Source organism: Dipodomys merriami, unplaced genomic scaffold (genome assembly GCF_024711535.1).
Source record: "Dipodomys merriami isolate MVZ:Mamm:240054 unplaced genomic scaffold, mDipMer1.0.p SCAF_12, whole genome shotgun sequence".
In the NCBI taxonomy this organism is placed as follows: domain Eukaryota; kingdom Metazoa; phylum Chordata; class Mammalia; order Rodentia; family Heteromyidae; genus Dipodomys; species Dipodomys merriami.
In genome coordinates this window covers 7,644,215-7,669,869 of record NW_027202493.1, presented here as the reverse complement: position 1 = coordinate 7,669,869, position 25,655 = coordinate 7,644,215, and the positions used below count along the sequence as shown (strand labels likewise).

The window sequence follows — 25,655 nt, the reverse complement described above, 5'->3', positions numbered from 1 at the left end:
ATATGTTATTTAGGTTAAAATTTATTCCATTTTTATCCTGACATTTCTGTTGTCCCACTTGTTTGTTTGTATGCTTGCTTAATTATTTACTGTGCCAGTGTCTTTGGTTAAAATCAGAGCTTGAGTGCTGATCTTTTGCACTCCACCCCTTGATCTACAACTCTACTTCTGCCTTTTATGGGAGTTAATTGGAGATTAGAGTCTCATAGACTTTCCTGCATGGGGTGCTTTTGAAATGCAATCCTCAAATCGCTACCTCCTGAGTAGTTATGATTACAGGTGAGAGCCACTGTTGTTAGGCTCTTTTTAAATTTTTATTTATTTTTTATTGTGAAAATACTGTACAGAGGGGTTACAATTCTTTTGCCCCTTTAGAGTGACATACCAAGTGAAGTAAGATCACAGTTTATAGTACTGTTACTGACATGATTAGTCCAAATCCTGTACCAGTTCCTAGGGAGATGGCAGTATTGAAAGAATCAAACATGCAAAACAATTCCCTGTATTCAAGTTCTTTTCAGAAAAGTGCTGTGCTTTCACCTTTACTACACTTTAACTGAGGCTGATCTTTGAATGAAATATACTCAGTCTCTCTTGGGAAGTGTCAGTTGCATTCCTGGTTAACCCTGCACAACTACAATCTGTACTTTCCATTAAGAAAAACAATGTCTGTCACTTTCCCTCCTCGACACTTGCTGTTCTACAGAACTACCTTAATGAGTCTTTTCTAACTTTCTCTTGTTCTCCAGAGTTTTAGTTAGTGCTATATTTCAGATCTTAAATGTCCCTCAGAGGCCCATGTAGTAAATAAAGACCTACATCCCAGCCTGTGGCACTACTGGGAAGTGCTGGAAAGTTTAGGAAGTGAGATCTAGTAGAAGAGAGTTAGGTCCTTCAGGGCATATCCTAGAAGAGGATTTTGGGAGCCTTCCCCCTTTCTAGCTTACAAAGGAACAAACAAGCCTTGTTTCCCAAATGTTAATTTCAAAAGACTTAGATTCTTTTTTTGGTTTGTGTCATTTGTTGTTGTTGTTTGCATTTTCTCAGAAATCTTATTTTGGGGAAAGGGGTCATCATTTCTACCTTACCAAGATTCCAGTCATATTTTATAAAATCAGACTAAGGTATTTTCAAATAAAGGGATTCAAAAGGTCAGTTTTGTCAGCTCTGAGGTAGTTCCCACCTGTATAATAAGAATATAATACAGTCTGCATGTATTCCTACCTCCCTTTGCTCAGCTCTGTCTCTGTCTGTCTGTCTGTCTCTCTCTTTCTCTCTTTCTCTTCCAACTGCACAATCCTATGTTTGGAAAGTAGAGAAATGAACTAGAAAAGTATTATGTAGAGCTTCTGAGAAACAATCAAATGAAACCAAAGGCAAGCATTCATTTCTTTTTTTTTTCATTACACTCTCAGGTGGATATTCCTAATTTACTGCTTAGACTAGCGTCAGAAATATAGTAAGTGATTGTACTGAGGAATTTGCAGAAAGGACACATATATGGAGTTTGGGCTTGTCCAGATGGGATATTTCAACAGCTTTTTGTTGTTCTTATTCTTGTTTGTTTGTTTGTACTGAGGATTAAACTCACAGAGCCTGCATGCTGTCCCTTAGCATTTTCATTCAAAGTTTATGCTCTGCCACTTGAGCCACAGCTCTACTTTTGGTGTTTCATGAGAGGAGTCTCATGAACTTTCCTATATGAGCTGGCTTCAAATCACAATCCTTGGATGTCAGCCTCCTGAATCCCTAGGATTACAGACATGTGCTACCTGCTTACCAGCTCTCTAATCACTTTCTTTTTGTTATCAAATCTTGCGGTCTGGTCAAAGAATATGTTGGGTAAGGACTGCGAAGAAAGAAATTAGAAGTAATGACAAATATTTTTAAGGGACACTTGGGAGGTACAATAGTTTCAATAATGAAATATGAAGCAGTATCAAATGCTACACTAGGAAGGCAGAGGTAGTTCTAAAAAATGGAAGAGAGGAAATGGAATTTCTTTTCCAGTGATGAAATCATTAATACTGCAATGTAGACAGCTCCAGTGGACAAGCTTCATGTGCTTTTTGTTTTACAGTATCAGCATGCACCCATGCACACACGCATTCACACACACACACACACACACACACACACACACACACACACACACACACATGCACTCACACCTCCTATATCTTGTTTCACAGAAGATACACTCAAAAGTCTCCCTATGCTATTTGAGAGGACTTCACTTCTACTAGAGTGTAATGAAAATTAGTATATTCATCTCTTATCCTTGGTATTAAAAGACTGACAAGCTCACCATTTTATTAATAGAAATGAAGTTTCATGATTCAAATCTGTTTGTGATAAAGTTTTTTTATGTCAAGGCAGATATCTGCAGTATTTCTAGTATAAGAACCTTTTTGGTGCATTTCTCTGGTATCTGTAATTCCTCAGAAGGTGAGAAAACCCTGCTGCCAAGCTATTATAGTTAGTGTAGTAGTCACCAGCTGAAGCTCTGCCACTTCAACCCAGGCATAGTAACTTCTATTTGCAATCTAAGTTATCTTGTAGGTAAAAAATCTACAGGATCATGATTGAAGCTAACCCAGGTTGTGATTATTTTACATTGCAGAACACATACATGTAAACAAAGATTCCCAAATATTAGCCAAGACAGAAGGGTTCTATCAGCCCTGGGAAGATTTTAGAGGGGAAATAAAAACTGACTTATTCACTGAAAAGTTGAAAGGCATTTTACCCAGGGGAACACTACTTGCAAAGCTACAGAGGTAGGAATTGCCTGAAATATTTCTGAAAACTAAGCAGAAAAGCAAATTATGGAAGGAAGGATGACCAAAAGGTCTACCCAGATCCTAGAGAGGATGAAGTTTAATGATGGTAAGGATTTATAGGGCTGAAGATTCAGAAGGCTTGCCCACTCATATTTACCTTTTAAAGTTATTGTTTTCTGTTCCATCTCTCCTGTCACAGTTCACATATGAGTACTACAAATGCCATACTTCCAAGCACAATGAAAGTGCTTTTTCACTTGGTACAGTTATTAATCAGGTTCCTTTTTGGCCTAAAAAGTAAGTCAATCTGGACAATAAATTATAATCTCTACATTTGATTGTCCTTGCTGTAGTCTTGAACATTTTAAATACATTCCATAATTCCTGTATAGTTATCCAAGATTTAGGAAGGAACACAGCAAGATATATGTATGAAAATGTATGTGTTTGTGAGAACATGGGGTGAAGGATTTGATGGCAATGCCCAGAATTCTGGGCTGGGAATCAATGATTAATTAGTAGAGAGAGATTTGCCAGCTGAAGGTCGTTTGAGAGTTTGTGTTATTAGTTACTCAGAGAGCAACTTTAGATTTTCTTTCAGGGAATGAATATAGGCAGGTCTTTGACTTTTACACGAAAGTGTCAGAAAAAAATGTTTTGTTTTTTATTGTTTCTTTGTATGTTCCTCCCCCACGGTATAACCCCTGTTTTCACTGTATTTGATGTCAGTGCCCTGCATCTTGTATACATACTTCTCTAGTTTGGAGAGGGGAAGGGAAAAAACAAAATGCTTAAATAAGGATACAGGGTAACCCATTGTAACAATGAGATGTACAAGACATTATGTTGAAAAACGAACTTTACAATTAGGTGGGGAGAAGGGGAGGGGGGAGTGTAGTTGTGGAGGTGGGAGGGAAGGGAAGGTAGGGGAAAAACAAAGGAGGAGGTAACAAGGCTTGTTAGACCTTGATCATGTAGCTGTAACCCCTCTGTACAGTATTTTTACAATAAAAACCATATTTAAAATAAATAAATAAATAAAAAGGAAGGAAATAATATATAGAACCAGAAATTAAAAAAAAAAACAACAACTAAGAATAGAGCTGTGGCTCAAGAAATAGAATGCTAGCCTTGAGCAGAAAGGCTCAGGCACAGCACACAGGCCTTGAGTTCAAGACCCAAGATCAACACCAAAAAAAAAAAAAAAAAAGAGGAAAGTTTAAAACAAAAATCAACTGCTTAAGGGAAATCCCATATCTAGCTCATAGAGGGGGTACAGTGGCAATCTGACTCACTGGGACAGGATATGAGACACAGAATTGGTTCACCTGCCTCACTCAGGGAGAAATTTGCCATCCTAAGCAAGACTCTACCCATCAGCCCTGAAGCTCATTGACAAGAGCTGATGGCACACAGGTTTGTTAGGAAGCTATCTCCAGCTACACCTTGACACTGCATGAGAAATAGAATTACTAAGAAGGAGATGACATGGCAGAGTGAGAGACACATGGGATTGCAGAATGCTTGGCTTCGATTGCTTTTGCCAACAGCCTACATGACCTTACTCCTGTAAATTTTACATTTTATTAAGTATTTCTCAGTATTTGGGTGAAGGTGAGAACAATGCACTGACGTCATCTCCAAGAAATAAACTGTAAAGTAACTTCGTTGTTTTGGTTGTTTATGCCAGAGCTGTAAGCATGCTAGGCAGGTGTTCTACCAATAATGACACTCTCAACCCCAAAAGTGTCATTGAAATGCTGTATCTTGATATCACTTTTCATCTGTCTCTAATTTAATTGCATGCATAGCAGAACTCGTCTTTGCTTTAGCCGTTTGCCAGTAATATCAGGTTCTTCCCTTTTTACTTTTGCTACATTGCTAGACTCAGTAGAGAGTTCTTCAATTACAGCAAACATTAGTGGTTCTCTGTAAAGTCAAGACCCTGATGAGGATACAAAGAACTCTGTCATATGCCTTTGAGGCTTCTATTGTTTCTCTTAACATGGTAGCCTGTGCATTGTAAAAGTTGGCTAGGCAAAACCAAATAAAACAGAAGCCAGGAAGGGAATGTTGAGATTAGAGAATGTGTCAGGTAGGGCAGGTGTCTTAGGATACCATGAACAAGCTTTATCATTGTCCATTTGTCTAGGCTTTTGTTGCTAGTCATAAGTAGAAATGAATGGATTGTAGCTGGCAGCATGGTTCAAGTAGTGGATGCCTGCCTAGCAAGTGTAATTATCTGAATTCAACTCCAGTACCACCAAAATACATAGATTATTCTTGCTACCATTTCTTTCCAGTGGTTTGAGTCTAGTGTATTGCTTTAAGTGAGTCTCAGAAACTTTTATTGGGAGCATTAAATTGATAGCATTTACCCATCTCTTCTAAAAGAGTTGGCATTTATGAACTTCATAGCAGGTATAGGGAGGTGCTGAGGAAAGGTGCTTCCTAAATAGCAAAACAGAAAAAGGCTTTCATGAGTGCCAAGGGAATAAATTGCTGCCATTCGAGAGCTACATTAATTCGTTCAGGCAACTGGCACCATGCAGCGTAATAAAAGGGGCAATTTATCAAATGGTATCTTAATGGCCTAGAAGGGTTAATGTGTCTTTAGTGGAAGATTATACTCTTTTCCCCAGGAAAATCCTGGTGATTTCTTCACAGGGCCATTAAAGTTATAATAGAATGTCGTTACCCCCAAAAAAGTAGCAGGAAGAGATAAGAGGAAAAACAGAGAGAAAGACAGAGAAAGACAAACAGAGAGTGAGACATAGAGAAGGGAGGGAGACCAAAACAGAAAGGGAAGAGGAACAGATAGAAACAGAGACAGACAGACCAAGAGAACAAGGCAGAGGAGAAAAGAATAGTTTTACATTCTCATTTTAAGACCTAGTTTTTTTTTGAGAATTTCCCCAAATCGTGTCCTTTTCTTTTCTCTCTCTCTCTTACATCCCCTTGATCTACAAGCACACCTAAATAAAAATTGCCATCATTTTAATCAAAGCACATTGGAAGCTCTGGTGATCTCACAATGGGAACTGATTAGAGTGGTTGGGCAAGTCTTTAATTACAGATGCCATTGACAAGATAACAATGGTTTTGAATGTTGTTAATAGATCTGAATGGAAGGTTCACCTTAATTCAATAAGGGGAAAGTCATTGGTTCGAGGATTTGATTGCCCATTGTAAACGGGCACCACATACCATAATTAGTTTTATTTGTATGTGCCATCTCTTTTATTACTGGTGCTGGAAGGAGAAACAACCTGTCCTATTAAGATATTTAATATATATCATCCTTACCACTTTGCTCAGTTATAGCCTAATAAAAATGCCAGGAGAAAACACCAGCCCTCATGGAGTCAGCCTCCACACTGCCTACAACTGTCCACGCAGCTCATAGAAAGCATGGACAACCAGTCTCTTAACTCCATATAGTATTTAATTCAACAACCAAAATTTCTCAAATTCTATAAGGTTATAAGCAGATACAGTGGGGTTTTTTTAGGGGTTGTAGATACTGATACATGAAGATCATCTAAAAATGAACTAACACCTTGATCAGATTATGTGGTATTTGGACCATGAACAACAATGGATTGAGAGTAACAGTAGAGACTTGTCATAGTTAAAAACAAAACAAAACAAAACTGGCAGTAGGTAAAATAGTTCCCCCAAAGTGTCCACATATTCATCCCAGAAATGTAGATGCATTTATTCCTTTACAGAAGCATTGCTTGGTGTGACAGGTTAAAGTCCTAGAGGAGAGACTGTATTATTTAGGTTGGGTCCAATGTAGGGCCTTCAAAGTGAAAGACAGGAACATCAGAGTCAGATGAAAAGAGGAAAGAAGGGGCCTGAAACCAAGGAATGCTGGCAGCCCAATACCCTTCTTACCTCCATTCCAAATCCAGAAAGGGCTTCAGGATAGATTCACCCTGATACCTTCATCCATTGACCAATAGAAATGTAAGATAAATGCATTTTGTGCCAATAAATTATGGCACAGCAGTAATAGGAAATGAATACAAATGTCAGTTTGGACTACTTCGTATGATTTAGGGCTCTTCTTTCCCAAGGATTTCTCTGGGACTTGTAAATACAATCATGATTCTCATGCCATCATTTTGCTTACTAACTTCAAGTTTGGACTTACGGGTGTCCCTCAGCAGTGGAACACTTGTCTAGCATGGATGAAGCCATAGGCTTGATCCCCAGCACCAAAATAACTGAAAGAGATTATGTCCCAGGGAACATATTCTCATTCCAGCTCCCACCATCACACCTCCCCAACCACATACACCTTCCCCCCACCTTTCCCCCACAGGCCACAGATTCCAGACCCAGTCTCCCTCAGAGTTGAAATGTCTGGCTTTGGTCATGCCCTCCCCCACATCACACATCTATAAACAGTGAACGCATTGGGTCTGATTACTCTTGCGTCCTTCCCCAATCTGGAATGAAATGGTTGTATAAAACAGGATTCCCATTTCCTCCAGGGAAGGCTGTTTCTCCCATTCAAAATGTAAATGAATAAACAACTTACTAGATATTAAAAACTGTCACAGCAGCATGATGCATAGATACACTCTCTCCCTCTCCCTCTCCCCTCAGTCTCTTTTACAGGAGCCATCATTTCACTTGTACAAAACAAGCTCAATGCAAGCCCAACACTGCATGAAAGATGAGCCTTAAATTGTGACTAGGAACTGGTGATTTGCACATGATTTGTGATTCCTTTAGTATATTAATTGGTAAACACCCTATGAATGTGTGTGTAAACTAAAACCATTTAACATATGCAAACAGTTTAATCTCTCAGGAGGGTGTTGCTCCAATTTCTGCAAGCCCAGACACACATTCTTCTGCCTATCTCATTCCCTTCCTAACCCAGTTTCCCTGGTGCCCTCTCCCTTGTTGAGATCCTATTTCAGATAATACCATGTGGGTGACCCACATCTTTAAGCCGTTTAATAGCACAGACATATGCTTCTATCCTCACTGAATTGTGCATGTTGCTTCTTGTAATCGCTGTTGTAACTGTTCTTTTTCCTGCCTCAGTTGAATGGTATATAATGGCTTTAAGAGCTATGGCATTGGTTCTAGTGTTTTCCAGGATCTCATCAACTCTCAGCCTGACATCCTTGATCATGTATAAACAGTTGTTTAGAGGAAAAGGTGGTGGGAAATAGTCTGCAGATGAATTTTCTGTCATAGGAACATCAGCCAAGGTACTAACACTGAGCATTCAAACTTGACCCATGACATTCCATGTCAGAAGCCTACTGTGTTTGTCAGAGTCCTGATTGGTCTCTGTATTAGCAGTTGCTTTGAGCTATTTTGGGGGGAAAACACATTCTCAAATGCTAGTGAGAGATCTGAATTGTATATAAGGAATGCAAGCCAAATGAGTTCAGTTTCTTCTATTCAGAAATGATAAAGAAAAACCTTCATGGTGATGTCAGGTATATAATCATCTCTTGTTCATTTTGGGTTTTTGTTTTACTTCGATCTTTTGCCAGTCCAGTTCCGGAGCTTTACTTAAGAACTTTTTTGATTTTTTGCTACCACTTGAGCCACAGCTCCATTTCTAGTTCTCTGCTTATTAATTAGTCTCACCAACTTTCTTGCCTGAGTTGGCTTTGAACCACAATCCTCAGGTCTCACACTCCTGAGTAGCTAAAATTACAGACAAAAGGCATCAATACACGGCCAGAATATAATCTTAAATAAGATATGCTTGGAATTCTGGGCCTTATCCTAGCTTTAGAATCACTTGAAAACAAAAAGACATGGTATCTGCTATAACAAAGAGAGATTTTGTTCACCTTCACTCTTTTTCTTCTCATCTCCTAATCTCCTTTCCAGAAATATATTGTCTTAGACATACATTCAGTTAAAAATAAAACAGAATTAAACTCATCTGGACATAAAGTTATGGTGCTGGGATAGATTAAAGAGAAAGGCTAGATTTCAGTCCAACTATCCTATAGACTCTGTGATGTCATTTGCCTGCTGTGGATCTGTAATCTCTGTTTAGAGAAGAAATTAAAAAATAAAATAAATAAACCCAGAACCTTTAATTGTTATCACTAGCAACTTTAGCACTCTAGATCAAACTCTTAAGGTTTTAATGAAAAGAAGAAAAGAGCATGCTAATAGTTAAGACTTTGTGTCTTCTTACTTGAAAACGTAGGAGACTGGAGTGCATTACCTCTGAGTTCTCATTTTAAGACTACAGCTTCCATCTCTCTGCCTTTTATGTCTGTTCCATTAAAATATGATTTAATTATGTATCGACCCAAGACCTGACATAGTAAAACTCTCATTACTCTCCTGCCTGGATTCCTGGGTAAAGGTGATCAAGCCTCCATTAATAGACAGCATAAGGAAGAGAGCAGGGGATGATTATCAAACACAGCATGGCAGATAATAGGGAAATCACTTCTTCTCAAAACTTGTGCAACTGGGTTTTTTGCTCGAAGAGAATGACATTGTACATGTTTAATGTCAGATCAAGAAATATTAAATGCAAAAGCAAATGGTGTGGCATGATACCTCCAGACCCATGACTGGCAGTCACTGCTTTGCCTCTGGTCTTGTGTAGCATTTAGCATGAACTTACGTTGGCATTGCTGTGCAGGTGGATGCAGAGAATGTTAATGTAGACCTGGCATAGCGCCTGTAGTGGCCTTATTGATTTTGTTTTTTAAAAAAAACTTATTTAGTCCATTTTTTATAGCAGCAAATACTTGAGAACATACTATTATAAAGACTAACAACAAATTACACACATCTCTCTCTCTCTCTCTCTCTCTCTCTCTCTCTCTCTCTCTCTCTCTCTCACACACACACACACACACACACACACACACACACACACACACACACACATTAATCTTACCTTTAGCAAGTAAAACAGGACACATGCTAAAGAGTTACAAAGAATATGACAATTCAGAAAGCACAAGTTATAACCACCAGGACCTAATCATACAGAGAAGAGACCAGCCCAGATTCAATGCTTGCCTCTGTACCTGTACACGGTTCTTTTTAACTTCAGATTCATCTAATGGATGGAGTACATAGTGAGCAAAAAGAGCTGGTGTTAGGCTCCCTCCCTTCCCAGTCTTAAGGAAGGCAAATACAATGTAAAAACTCACCTAGGGTGTGAGTGGTAAGATCACCAGAAGACATAGAGAGTTGAGAGAGAGTATTAGAGGGGATCAGAGGAGAAACTCTACATGTATTCTGGAAAATATTCAAATATGGAACCATTTGTCCCTTTGGATCTTGTTGATGTCATGGTAAGAATTCTGGGGAAAACTTCTCCTTGGATCTTGAGCCTTCATTTGTTCATTTATCAGGTTATTTAATTGGTGGTTTATGGGCAGGGCCCCTAGGCAGGGCGGGATGGAGCAGATCCTACACCATCGCCCTCATCTCCCTAACCCTACCTCTGGTGACTCTCAGCAAGGAAGGTTGTAGGCTTCCGTCACATGGTCATCTACCCTGGCCAGCTGGCCATGGGACACACTCCCTCTCAGGCCCAGTTTCCCCACCCTGGGTCAGTAGGCTCCTTGTTGAAGGCCTATATCTGATACTGCATGGAAGGAGAGGGCTGCATGGAGTACATGCCCAGCCTGCGGTGGGACAACTGGTTCTGTTCAGTGCCGACGGCTGTTTACATATTTTTTGGCACTAAAGATTAAGCTCAAGGCCTTGCAAATGCTATGCAAATATTGAGCCAAGTCCCCAATCAGCGTGTGTGTGTGTGTGTGTGTGTGTGTGTGTGTGCGCACGCGCGCGCGTGTGTGTGTGTGTGTGTGTGTGTGTGTGTGTGTGTGTTGCCCAGAGATAGAACCATACCATTCAAGCCAGGCCTTGATTTGTAGCTTGCTGCTGGTTAATTGAAGAATCTCTTGGATTTGTTTGCTCAGGCTGGTTTCAAACCTTACTTTTCAATTCCTGGCCTCCTGAATGGCTAGGGATAGGTGTGAACCACTGGCACCCAGCTATGATTCTCGATTGAATCAAATATTAACATAGTTGCCTATTAAATTGTTGTTTTATACATTTGTTAGTTGGTTTTCTATTGTACTGAAGAGACTTTCAGTCAAATCCATTCATTCATATCAATGTATTTTGTAGACTCTTATGTTACTCAATATGCTATACTACTTTATACCATTGTTTACGTTGATTCTCAAAGTGTTCTAGAGTTGTTAAGTGGGAACTACTTCAAACTGACTTCTATTTTCTGTCTAACAAATATTTTGCTGACAATCAGCCTTTCTCAGGCACAATTGTTATCATAATGAATAAACATTAAAAAAAAATTGTCCTCAAGGAGCTTATACTCTAGCTTGAAGCAGAGAAAAAAGAACAAATAAACAATGGTTGAAGTATATCAGCAAGTGTGGAAGAGGAAAAGAAAAGGGAATTTCAGCTTTTATTGTAGACAGTGGGCAAGGAAAGCCTGGCTGGTGGGCATCAACTGGCAGGAAGACAATGGACCTGAGGGAGTTCAAACAGGACCATCCTCCAGGCAGCCCCCTGCACTACAGCACCCTGGGCAATTGCTATTCCTTCAGGCAATGCTGAGCTGGTGTTCTTCATGGATGACGAAGTTGAAGACAGACTAGGAAGCAAGGCCAAAACCAGCAGATCATTGCCCACAGCACACATTCCTGAGGCCTTGGAAATTTTATTATAGTATGTATTGATACCATGACAATTTCTTGAGTAAATTACATGTCTCAGGTAACATAGTTACTATAGAAATAGAAATAAGGCCTATCACTTAAATTTGGACTCTTTTTTTCTCCATGCATAGCCATGTTTCAACTTACAGGATATGATATGCACATACAAATGTAAATATTTGTATATATGTCTTAAATAGAGATTAATGAAAAAGTACAAAAACCTCATGAGGCAAGGCTTTTCAATCAACAGGGTATGTGATGCATGCAGGTGATTCATATTATAGTGTGAGATCAATGCTGACATTACTATTATTTTGTGTGTGTGAGAGAGAGACAGACAGACAGAGAGACAGAGAGACAGAGAGAGAGAGTGCATATACACACCTATGTCTATGATTTAACTCAGGACCTTACACTCTTGCTTAGCTTTTGTACTCAAGGCTGGCACTGTACTACTTGAAGCATGCCTCCACTTCTGACTATGTGCTAGTTAATTGGAGAAAAGAAACTTCCATACTGACCCAAATGACTTTATACTGTGATCCTCAGATCTCAGCTTCCTGAGTAGCTAGGATTACAGTTATGATTCATTAGCGCCCAGCACTCATAGTAATTAGCAAGTCACCAGCTATCATAGAGAAATGTGTTGCCTTTCTTTTTTCCAGGAAGGACATGAATATTGCTGTACCGTGTGTTATATATATAGGAAAACGTAAATGCCATCTCCATTCTCTTTACATCATTCTGGCTTATATCTAGCTAAAGTTCTCTTTCCCTGTCCTTCTGTCCTCAAATATCCTGGATCTGTAACTACACTTGGACCACAATCTCTGCTCCCATTATCTCTTAGGAAGATATAAGATCTAGAAAATTGGCCAGAAACTTCCAGATGCTAACAGAGAAGAACAAACAAAAAGTGTGGTACAATCTAATCAGAGACAGAAGTAGGATGAGAGTAGAAATTTAGGGTGTTTTTTAAAAATTCATCTTTGATTGACTTCTGTGTGACCTTATACAGCTAACACCTGCTCCACAGGTGTATGAAGGACTTTAATTAATATTTGAAAATCTTCCTGAGTGCCAGAGATAGATGGTGGCAGAAAAGGGCAAATTTTTATTAATCTTGAGAAAAACAATGAAATATTAAGTTTTTGTTTATTTACCACCGAGAGACCCACACCCTCAAACATTATTATTCAGGTTAAAAAGATTAGCTATAAATTTTTATTTTCATTGCACTTCTGGAAATGCCCAGTGTCTGCTTCATGCAAAACTCTTCCATGCTCTTCTTCATACTCTGTATTACACCCTGCCTCTGGTTCTTGGTGCTGCTCATGTTCTAAAGGAGTCTCGCTATTCATGAGTGTGAGGGTTCATCTAATTAGCTGATTTCAGTTCATTTGGCATTAAATAATTCCCTAAATTCCCATATGTTTGAACAATATGTTCAACAAGGGAGATGATTCTCTGAAAGCAATTAAATAGTTCTTTTAGAAGAGCTTGTCATCGGTCAGTTACAAGCATCCCTGCCATTCCTGTCCATGATAAATGCAGGCAGCAATTATAAGGAAACTGCTTAACCCACGCTAAAGGCAGCTGGCAGCCATCCACCTGCAGGCTGCACTGTGTACTGGTTCTAGTGCTCACTGGGTTCCACTATTTTTTAAGCCTTGAGTATATTCTTCTAGACATTTTATAAACCATTTGCTACTGTTAATATACTGTTCTCTAATCCCCTGCCTGCTCCAAGGTAAATGCAAATGTATTTTCAGCTAATACATGCTTTGTTTATACATGAAGAAATTGGCAACCTTGGGTTTCTGGAACAAAGAACTGGTTTTTTATATTGTTGTTGGTTTTCTTTTTTGTTTGTTTGTTTGTTTATATTTTCGCCTTTGGTGGTACTGGGGTTTGAATTCAGGGCCTTATCCTTACGGGACAATCACAGTACTACTTGAGGCACACTCCCAGTTGTTTTGTGTTTGCTTGCTTCAGAGTCTCATATTTTTTCCTGGTGGCCAGCATATACAGTGATCCTTCTACCTATGCCTCCCTTGTAATTAGGAATATAGTAATGCCAATTAAAATTATACCTGCAGGGTTCCAGGACAGAATGCTGAGATCTGAAGGCAGTGGTTCAAAGCCAGCCAAGGCAAGAAAGTCCATGAGACTCTTCTTTTTTGGTGGGTAGGGGGATCCGGTCATGGGGCCTGAACTCTGGGCCTGGGCGCTGTCCCTCAGCTCTTCAGCTTAAGGCTAGTGCTCTACCACTTAAGCCACAGCGCCACTTCTGGATTTTTTCTTTTTGCTTATGTGGTGCTGAGGAATCGAACCCAGGGCCTCATGCATGCAAGGCAAGCACTCTACCACTGAGCCATCTTCCCAGCCCCATGAGAGTCTTTTCTGCAAATAAGCCACCAGAAAACAGTAAGTGGCACTGTGGCTCAAATGGTAGAGTGCTAGCCTAGAAGAGCTGAGGGACAGCGCCTAGGCCCAGAGTTCAAGCCCCACAACCAACAAAAGGAAAATTCAACAGCAAAAACTATCCCTGCTCAGTTATATATCCTGACTTTAATGCTGCAGCAAAATTTTAGATAATGAACTTGTATGACTGCACAACAAACAAGAGAAAATAGGGGATATCAAAAAAAGCAATTCAGAAATTAATAATGTGTGAGACATAGAATGCTGCTTATAGAAGATCAGAGAACATATCTCTAGAGAAACATTTCATCTTTATGTTGCCCAAGGGGTCACTGTTTACATCCAGGATGGTAGATTGAAGTGGCCTTCTGAGGTGATGCAAAGGAACTTTTGGTAATAGTTTCAGTCTTCCATCTCATATGGAATTGTGCATCTCATACACTGCTGTATTGACTATATTTAATAGCACCATATGTCTAACAAGTGAAAATCTAGCAAACAAATGAAAAATCAAGTAATTTGTTCGAAAACACATAGGTGGATGGGAACCATTTTGTGCTCTCAGTTATTTTTCAATGATTATTGTTCTACAAACTCACTCTCCTTACTGCTGGCTCACAGACATGAAAATCAAAAGTCAGGAGCCTGGGATGGGCCTCCATGGTAGAGCAGTGGTCTACTATGCATGAGAACCCAGGTTCCATCCCCAGCACTGCAAATACAAAGAGAAAAGGGGCGGGGGGGAAAGTGTGTTTTCTTTTTCTGTTCCATGGCTGTATTTCCTCTATACATTACATACAACACAGAAAAGTACAAACACTCAGGCAAGGTGGAATGATTTTAAATTTAGAGGTAAATAGAAAAGAGTTAAAATATATATACATGTATTATTATTATGCATATTTTTAACTGTCTACGGTGTGATCATTATTGCATATTAGCAGAAGATAAATGTTTTCATAAACTGCCTACTGTGTGATCATTATTGTATATTAGCAGAAGATAAATGTTTTCAAAACCAGAATAAATATACTCAAGTTTTATTTTTTTTCACAATTTTTTTTATCATTTACTAGCACTAAACAAAGTATTGTTGAGTAACTTATTGGCAAAGTAATGCAAAGTTAATAAGATTACCAGTTCAGTCATTTCTACAGAATTCTTGTTTTGTGTCATGGATAATGTTACCAGCAAAGATTCAAGCTGGGCACTGGTGGCTTATGCCTGTAATCCTAGCTATTCAGGAAGTTGAGATCTGAGGATCACAGTTAGAAGCCAGCCTGGGCCAGAGAGTATGTGAGACTCTTATTTCCAATAAGGTACTCAGAGAAGCTGGAAGTGGTGCTGTGGCTCAAATGATAGAGCTCTAGCTTGTATGAAATAAGCTCAGGGGCAGAGCCTAGGCCCAGAGCTCAAATTCCAGGACTGGCAAAATAAAAACAAAGGATTCAACCAGTGCTAGGAACTCATGTCTATAATCCTATCTACTCAGAAGATAGATAATTGTGGTTGGAAACTAGCTAGGACAGACAAATCCTCAAAACTTGTATGTCCAGTTAACCAGTCCAATGCCAGAACTTGAAATATAGCTCAACTGGTAGAACAACAGCTTTGAGAAAAAAGCAAGCAAGAGCTCAAGGCCAGGAATTTAAGCCTCAGTATAAAATAATTAATTAATTTAATTAATTCATTAATTAATCACCTGGTATTTGACTCAGCAGCCAAGATTTGAATTCTCTGATTCCAAAGAAGTATTGGTTGGCCAAAACCTAGAGTTGACACTGGGACCTCAAGTCTGTCGGTGTACATGAGCAGCTTAGAGCTAACACCTATTTACCACAACTAACTGCCCATGGCAAACAGTATACTATTCAGAGCAGATCCCTGCAAAGGGACTGTGCCTGACCTGTGGAAAACCCTGCTCTGTCACTACATTTGCTTTCTTTCCCTATTTTTCAATCTTTCTTCTGTCTCTGATCCTTTCCGGCCCATGAAGCCTGCAATCTGATGGGTCTGAGGTGCTGCTGAGTCCTGAAGTCACCTGTGGTCCTCCTGACATGGTGGTCACCACTCCCTTTGCGCTGACCATTCCACACTGTGCAGACGTGAGCTCAGAGCACTGGAACATCCACTTGAAGAAGAGAACACAGCAGGGAAAATGGGAGGTAAGACCCTGCTGTTCCTTCTTATCGAGTGGGATCTGGGCTCTACTGATGGATAGAACTAACCTGAACTGTCCTTATACAATAGCATTTTTGAATATTTCCTTGTTGGCAAGTGGTTGGTGCATGCATATTACCTCAAAGTGTCAGTCTTTTATTCTCAGGACAATGGAAAAAGAAGTGGGTGCTGAGGGCTCACACCTGTAATCCTAGCTACTTGAGAGACTGAAAATTGAGGATTACTATTTAAAACTAGCCCAGTAAGGAAAGTCTGTGAAACTCTTTATCTCCAATAAACTACCAAAAAAAAAAAAAAGCTGGAAGTAGAGCTGTGGCTCAAGTGGTAGAGCTCTAGCCTTGAGTAAAAAAAAAAAGTTTAGGGAGCCAGTCACTTGTGGCTAACACCTATAGTCCTAGCTACTCAAGAGGCTAAGATCTAAGGATCACAGTTCAAAGCCAGCCAAGGCAGGAAAGTCCATGAGACTCTTATCTCCAATTAACCACCAGAAAACCAGAAGTGGCGCTGTGGCTCAAGTGGTAGAGCGCTTGCCTTGAACTGAAGAGCTCCTGGATAGTGCCCAGCTCTGAGTTCAAGCCCTAGGACCAGCACAGATGATGATGATGATGATGATGATGATGATGATGATGATGATGATGATGATGATGATGATAGAAAGAGAAGCAAGAGATAATCCAGAGCTCTTAGGCGTTTGGAAGATAGTTGTAAATACTGACACAGCCTGTGCTCTTAAGTTCCTGTCTGTTAACTCTCCTCACCCCCTCTCTACTGACATTTGGTGGGCATGAGGAGGAGGCGTAGGCTGTATTCAGGAAAGAAATCATGATATTTGTTTTTGTCACTTCCTGGAGTTTATAATATAGCTAGGTTTAAATATCCGGTAACACAGGAAGTACAAAATATGTGTTTTTGGAAATAATGGATGCATTAATGATTAACACTGGGGTCTGTTTCCCTGCTTTCCCCTATCTATAAGTATAAGAAGTTCAGAGTAGAGACAAGAAAAGAGAAAATGGGCACAGAATAGGAGGCTCACAGCCAGGGTGATAGTCCAGCAATGCAAAAACTACACTTGCATTACTATTTTAAGGGAAAGCTCTGATTTGTCTCTCTGATAGGGATTCCTTTATGTCCTTTTGAAGTGAGTTTGCATGAAAGCAGGTGAGCTATCTCATTGGAACACAATGACCTGAACCAGCCAGTCCTGGGATCTTGCCTCCTGGGAGTGCCCAAGGCCAAAGAAGTAAAAGAAAAATTGTTTTTCTTAAGGAAAAGAAAATTCCCTGATGTGGCACTGGATTACACTTACTATCTCCAGCTATGTCTCGAAGCTAGTCTATTTTCTATTTTCCAGGATGCAGCCTGCTCTTTGTTCGGCCCTGGTACTATGACAAGCAGGATTCTTGGACATGTAGTTTATAGACAAGGCCATGTTCTACTCTTTCCCATTATGTTTTGCATTGACTTGGTTTTTACCTTTTTTTTTCTTCTCTGCATTTCTGCACAATTTTACATCCAGATGGTGTTATATTCATATTACACCAAATCAGTCACACATACCTAAGTTCTTATCAGAGAGGGGGAAATATTCAAGCACATCATTTATTTAATAGTCCCATGTGAATGATTTCAGTAGGATGAAAGAGGATAAAATGTTTGAGAGCAAATAAACATTACCTTAAGGACATTTCAAGAGGCTTTCAGAAATAGATCTTTGTAAAAGAATAAAAGAATGAAATAAAGCAAGTTCGCTTATTGAGGTTAATGTGTATCATTTGATTAAACCAGACGTTGAACAATTAACCAGAAGTGGAACTTTCAAAGCAATTTTTTGCTATTATAGCCTATAAAAGGAGAATTATAACACACCAAACATAACCATTTCTTGGATTCTTGAGTTCTTGAAATAAGCAATTACTTTTATAGAAGAAAAATATTTAACATCAAGATAATTAAGTCAATGTATAGATTCTGGAAAACATCATATTCTTTTATAAGGTTTTGTTTCTGTGTTTGTTTATGACCTAGTAAATTGTTAGGTCCCATCCTGTTTCCAACTTGAGGGAATTTAATGTGTTTTTTCCGCAACAGGAAGTAATGTCAGTGGAGGACGAATCCACATCCTGTTACTGCCTTCTGGACCCTTTTGCATGCCACGTGCTGCTTGACAGCTTCGGGACCTACGCCCTCACCGGAGAGCCAATCACAGACTGTGCGGTGAAGCAGCTCAAGGTGGCTGTCTTTGGATGCATGTCCTGTAACTCCTTGGATTACAACTTGAGGGTTTACTGTGTGGACAATACCCCTTGTGCATTTCAGGTCAGTCTTTTCTCTGTAATTCTTCTCTTGGCATCTTGAAAGTGTGTGTTGGGGGGTGAGGGAGGGGCTTCCTAAACAACAATGTCTATAGAGAATTCTTTTGGTAAGGTTTAAAAAAAAACCATAAACCTGTCTTGAAGTATGAGCCTAACAATGCAAGAGTGATGAGATATTTGATAATCCAGAAGAGACAAGGACCAAATAAGGTACCTTGAGAACACTATTATATTATAAAACTGAATGGAAGTATAGTCTTCATTCAGAAAGCAGATGTATGTGTGACACAGGATTTAGAGAGGAGTTGTTGAGAATCTTTTGCAAATATTCATGGATGGATACTTAAGAGCAAAGACAAACGTGTAGGAGATCTAGAGAGGAAATGGCATGAGGCACAGGACTGAGAGTTGCAAAGGGTAGTGGGAAATTTCTTAAACCAACTTAAACCAACCAATGATAAATCATACCTGGCACCAGGATGACATATTATATCCTGGAAACATAGTCTATTAATTACTAGGGCTACTGGGGCAGAGCTAGTTCAAGGTATTAGTTCCTTCCCATTTTTAGTCCCTTAAGGTTCATTTTAAATAGCTACTCATGAAGAGGGGTGTTTATTAATAGCAGCAAGGACATTGCAGAACTGCCTGTGTAAGCTTTGCTCATATAGAAATAACATAGCTCTCCTGACACTTCTCATTTCAGATCCCTGCTATTCCAGTCCTGGACCATTAAGTCCATTAGGCAACGCATTTCTGCAGTAACTAGATTTTAAGACACTGAGCTGGAAAACTCATGTTTACCAATAGAAAATATACAATGACCTGAATCCTGAACATAAGCCAGGAAAGGCAACTCAGTAGCAGCCTGCATTCCCCCATCTTCCCCCCACTGCCTTGTAATCAGACAGATCATTACAAAAGACACATTTCCTCTTTGCCTACTTGAAAAATGGGGGTCTTTCTAGGTGTATTATTTTGTAAAGAACGTCCATGTCAGTATTCAACTTCATCCTTGATTATCTTCTCCAACTCTTCATCCACCCTGAAAAGAAGATTTCCCCAAGAAAATACACAACAGGCATTCACTAAACTAAAATCAAGAACAAAGACTAAGGTGAATGGTCTACTTTGGAGTCAGTCACTGCTTTCACTAAACAGTTGTAAGAAGGGCAGTTGGCACTGTGGTTGGAAGTTTAGCACCTCAGCCAGATTTTAATGGCTAAATGAACTGGAGGATCCACGGAGGACTTCCAGTCTCCTGGTTCAGCTCAGTTCTCACACCTTTCTCTGTGAGGTGCTATCTCTAAACTGCTTATACAGTCAGCCAGTAGCCAACTTGGGCTATCTTTGGAGAACTGATCCTACTGCTGATGTACATACCAACAAGAGAGATAGTTGCCCAGAGTTTCTTCTCAGTGATGGCGAATTTATTTTCATTTAGTTCATTTATTTTCATTCCTGTTGATCTTCAGATGCCCTAGCAGCTTAGATGTTTCCCATGAATTTACACTGCCAAGGAAGTGGTAAAAAGCAAAACCATCATAAACCTAGCTTTCCAAATCACCATCTACTTTTGCTGGGGATGTGCCTTCAGAGTCTATGCTCTTCTCCTCCAGTGGAATTCAAGTGTCTTTACTTCATTAGCAGTATGACTTCAATTAGTAAAACTTGAACTTTGATTTGGAGAAATGGTTTTCACTTGAAATGCCTCTGAACCTCATTCATGACTGTCTGGTTCAACTTGTGTTTTTTCTTGCTCCTATTTTGTTACATAAAGTGTATTTTGAAGTAGCATTTTCCAATACTTGTTATTGACAGGATGTATGTGTCAGCTGTCATAAGCAGCAAAGGCCATTCATCCCCTCTGGGATTCTAAGAAATCATCAACCTTGGTTGAATAACTTTTCTGACCCAGAGATACATTAAAATATAACTTGTATCTTTTGTGAACAGAGACTTCTAAGCCCAGGAAGTAACTATTCACTTACTGATTTCATAATTTCTGTGTTTTGTGTCTGAAGGTATTGTGCTTTCTGGATTTTTATTTGCTAAGTGAATGTATTAAGAATACTCACGACAGAGTCCTTGGGAACATCTTAATATTTTGAATCGTCTGTCTTACTCACATTGCTTTATGTGTGGCTTTTAGTATAGGAAAATTATGTATTTATTAATCCATTCAAACAGTCCCCCTTTAAGAACATTCAAAAACAATTTACTTTTTCAGCCTCTAAGAATATAAAGTTAATATTGGCTCTCTAAACTTGGGTAGTACAAAATGGAAACAGTTCTATTCTGTGACCTTCACAGAATCCTTCTTCTTTATTAAAGTTGGTACATAGTTCTTCATGGAGCGTATCTTTACAAATTCTCCATCTTGGGTAATGGTGGTAGACACCTAAAATCCCAGTACAAAGAAGCTGATGAAGGAGGATTGCAAGTTCAAAGCTAGTCTAGGTTACATAAAGAGTTTGAGGCTGGCATGGGCTGTATAGTAAGACCCTGTCTCAACCACTACACCCCCCCCCAAAAATCTCTTATCTTTATTTCAACTGTCACTCTAATGAAATGTTAATGGTGGTTTAGAAAGAAACAAACTTGCTTTTCAAAGTTACTGTCATAAAAATATGATAACAAACTTTGAGCCCAAAAGAGCTTTTCTCTTGGCCAATGTAGTAGACTTGTTGAAGGAGATGATTGTATCCTCCATGTCATTCCTGTCTTACTGGGAAATTATGTCTCTCTAAGCACTTAACTGATCACCCTCTCATGGCAGGACCTTTTAAGAAGTTATGCTTCCACACCCAACTCCACCCACCCTCTCAGAATTGGGCAGGAACCAGTCAACTCAGTGATTTCATTACACAATATTCCTGTAGAAAATATTAGAACCTTATCTGATATGATATCAGTTCTTTTTTGCCATCCTTTTTCCCCTACACCTGCAGGAGTGTTATAGAGCTTGCCTCTCATGTGGTATTCTGGGATAGCCTAGCTGAGTAATCTTTGAGGTGTCTTTGAATAACAAAATCCAAAGAAACCTCATCTAAATAGCTAAGACATAATTGATACAGGATCAGATGTTTTTTTTTTGCCAGTTGTTGTGCTTAAACTTGGGGCTTAAGTGTGCTGTCCTTAAATTTTTTTGCTCAAGGCTGGCACTCTACCACTTTGAGCCACAGCACCACTTTCAGTTTTCTGGTGGTTAATTGTAGATAAGAGTCTCAAAGACTTTCCTGCACAGGGTGGCTTTGAACCATGATCCTCAGATCTCAGCTTCCTGGGTAGCTAGGATTATAGGTTTGAGCCACTGGTTCCCAGCTAGGTTCAGATTTTTGAAGATCTGTTCAGGTAAGTACATCTAAAACTCTCTCCATGGAGAATTAAATCAACTCAAATACATTGCTAAGAAAATAAAAATGTCACCTCTCTGCAGGTGAGAGAATGGTAAGAAGAGAAAGGCAAAGTGACTTCTTACTTCTGACTGTGGCTGGTGAAAGCAGCCATTTTATGTTTTGACTCTGATGTGTCCTCCTTTGAAACATGTAAACCACAGGCTAAGGATGGGGGATATATTTTGCAAGCAGTAATATTTTAAGATCTTGCTTTTGGTTATTGTGTTTTATGACACACCCACACACATGCAGCTCAAACAAACCTTGACACCAGGAAAGCAAGAAATTGGGCACTAGCCCCATCTTATCTCAGAAACCTGTTTTTTTCCCCCTCCATTGCTCCCAGCTCTCCTATTCAGTACCTCTTGGTACTCATTACTTACTTGGCATTAATGTGGATTTAGAATCTAATTTCAAAGGATTTCCTCCAGATGTAGTTCTTGTGTTTATCAATAATGCAACCTTGGGAAATATTGTTCACGTAAAGCATTTAAAGGAAAACACCACAGCAACATAATTTTCGTGGATGTATGGATTTGTGTGTGTGTGTGTGTGTGTGTGTGTGTGTGTTTTAAGTTCAAACAGTTTTGTCTCATAAATATGTAAACTCAGCCTGCCTGTTTTTGTATCCCTGAAGCACACCTGAATATTGCTGCCTGTCTCATTAAATCAACATAAAGAGCTCGGTGAGCCACAAAGCACAAGTTTCTCCTGGCCATGGCTCTGAGAACTGGATAGTTTGCAACACCCAGTGTGAAAGGAGTTGTAAAGGGCCTAATAAAACCACCATCCAGAGCCTTCACATGCATTTTATAGACAGGAACCTGTCAGGCCCTATTTTCTAGCTTCATTATCTCAGACATCAGTTAAACAATACAACCAAAGGTTTAACAGAGAACCTGGCATGCCAGAGCAGACAGAAAAAAAAAATCAAGGGACTACCAGGCCTCAGTCTTGGGCTAAGACACATCCATCCCCATGGGAAATTCAAAGCTGATAAAGGGTGTCATTGTATCCCTCATGTCCAAATCTGACTGCCCATCAGAATCATGTGAAACCAGTAAAATATACAGATAACCATATAATATATGTAGTACACTATCTAAAAAATAACAGTAGGGTAGGACTGTATATGTGTATTAAGGACAATCAATTTTTTGTTCTTATTTTCTGGCAGTGCTGGGGTTCAAACACCGGGTCTAATTCTTGCTCGTCAGGTGTTCTTCTACTTGAGCCATGCCTCTAATTCTTTTTTTGCTTTATTTTCCATATAGAGTTTTATGTGCTTGCCCAGTGTCAGCCTTGGCCTAATATCTACCTTCCCACTGCTCTTATGAAGCTAGGATTACAGTCACTGCAAGCCCAGTATATTTTTTGTGATGGCATTTCATTAACTTTTAACCCAGATTGTCCTTAAATAGTTCTCTTCCCACTCTTCACTCCCAAGTAGCTAGGAATCTAGGCTTAATTCTATTTTAAAGTTTGCACATAGGATTTTATTTCCTTAACTCTAAAGCCAAATATGCTTTTGCAAATTTGTAAATACAGGGATTAGTTTATAATTGGGCTTTTTTAGTTTAACAATAGTTTTATTACAGAATTACTATAATTGCCTAGTATTTTGTGCAAGATTATGAGATACTATTAATTGTATATAGTTGGCTCAAAATGTGCAGATTAAAGTAATATGCTTAAAAAGCAAAACTAAATTGTGGTGTGTTTCATTGAGCGCCCTAAGGCAGAACTTTTTAAAAAATATCCTTTTTTAAATTCCTGATATTCAAGTTAAACTTAAAGAGCACATAAACCTCTAGGGCAAATGTAGACTGCCTCGTGTCATAACATAGACATTGATAGATGGACAGCTAGCTTGAACCAATGAAAAATTGTTTATGGGCAGAAGAAATAGCAGGGTGATCTAGAAGAAAATACACTAGACTACAATTAACTCCATAGTTTTAGTTTGCCCCGTGATTAACCAAGACATAAATTTACTAAGGTAGCCTCTGTGCTTTCAACTACCAATGAGGTACCTACTATTCCAACTCATCATGGTCACTAATAAGCCTATCATGTGTAGTTTCTAAATATTAAAGTAGCCCTATACTGCACTAAACCATGCATGCTTTTGTATCAGTTACTGCCATTTTTCAATGACAGCTTACTTTCTTATAAGTTTAAGTAAATGGATTGAAAGTAATGGGGATGCTCCAGAGAGCCTGGATCTAATGTACATAAGAAGAGTCTATACTCTTCTTAAATTGTTTTGAGAGGCATCTTTCCCTTTCCCTTCCTTCCTTCCTTCCTTCCTTCCTTCCTTCCTTCCTTCCTTCCTTCCTTCCTTCCTTCCTTCCTTCCTTCCTTCTTTCCTTGCTCCCTCCCTCCCTACCCTTCCTTCCTTTTCTTTGATTATACTGGGACTTAAACTCAGGGCCTTGTTTTTCCTAAGCAAGCAGGCTACCATTTACTCACCTGGTGCTCTACCTTGAGTCATACCTTTCCATCTTTTTGCAAAAAATAAAACACCCTTTTGCTGATTATTTGGGAGACTGAGTCTCACAGAATTTTTCTGCATAGGCTAACTTTGAGTCCTAATCCTCAGGATCTCAGCCCCCTGAATAGCTAGGAGTACAGGCCTTAGCCTTGGGTGCCAACTTCCTATAAAATTTGTAAGCTTGCAAAAAAGGTTAATATATCATCAGGCTAATTATTTTGCTTCATTAGGAATAAACCCATATTAAATACATGAAGCCTAAAGAAATTTGCCCAAATGAAGCTTAAGTAAGTAATTTGCCCAAAACCATACAGAAATACTATTAGGCATCTATGCTTTCATCTTTTCCTTGAATCGTTAGTAGTCTTTTGATGAGACTTTGTGGTCCATAGGACATATCTATCTTGAAGCTTAAGCAACATGATTCTAAAATAAAATACCATCCTTGCCATGACCAACATCAGTTCATGGTGTGGTCCCTGCCCTTCATGCCATCTTTCTGAGCAACATTTTTTTCTTCTACCGTTTTTTTTTTCAGCTCAGTATTGCCACTGTATCTGTACATACTTTTCCTATCTGCATTGCCCATTATTTGTTTTCCACATAACCAGAACATATTCCTATTCAAGATTCAGTTGGAAAAAAGCTTTCTGTTAGGATCACCTCTACTCTTCTTCCTGACCTCTTTGCTAATCTTTGTGAGACATCCTCTGTCTTCTTTTTACCTACTAGGCTACATTTAACATAATACTGAGATACCATATTATCACATGGAAACTGTTCCATATACTGTGAGCTTGTTTATTGCATTTCTATACACCCAGTGTATATAGCTCTATTGGGACATTCACTAAACCTTGAAAGGTGAAACCAGTGATCCAATGCATAAAAGACCTATTGTCTCATGCTAGCATTCATTTAGAAGACTTTTTTTCCCTGACCCTCCTACTTTCCTTCCTCTCTTCACATAGTAGATAATTGCTACCATATTCTTTTTTAAATTTTACATATATTTTTATTGTAAAGATACTATAAATAGGGGTTCAAGTTACATGAGTAAGATAATGAGTATATTTCCTATCCAGCATTGTTACCTCTTCTTTGTTTTTCCCCAACCATCACTACCCTCCCCACTTTCCCAACCCCTCCCTTCACCCCCGCCAAAGTTATAAAGTTCATTTTTAACATAGTGTCTTGTACATTTCACTGTTACAATGGGTCAACCTGTATCCTTGTTTCAGCATTTTGTTTTTTCCCTTCTCCTCCCCAAATTAGAAAAATGTATATACAAGATGAAGGCACTAGAATAGAGTGAAAACAGTGGTTATACAATGGGAGAAGAACATATG

At 39.1% G+C, this 25,655-nt stretch overlaps 1 protein-coding gene across 3 annotated transcripts in view; it reads left to right on the top strand.

Moving 5' to 3' along the window:
• The window catches only part of Unc5d (unc-5 netrin receptor D), a 586,279-nt gene that overhangs the window by 522,098 nt on the left and 38,526 nt on the right, over positions 1 to 25,655 (top strand). For all 3 annotated transcript variants that reach the window (XM_070016201.1, XM_070016202.1, XM_070016200.1), the window contains 2 exons: positions 15,915 to 16,083; positions 18,191 to 18,418. In XM_070016201.1, coding sequence (XP_069872302.1) covers positions 15,915 to 16,083; positions 18,191 to 18,418 — 397 coding nt within the window. The remainder of the gene's footprint in view (positions 1 to 15,914; positions 16,084 to 18,190; positions 18,419 to 25,655) is intronic.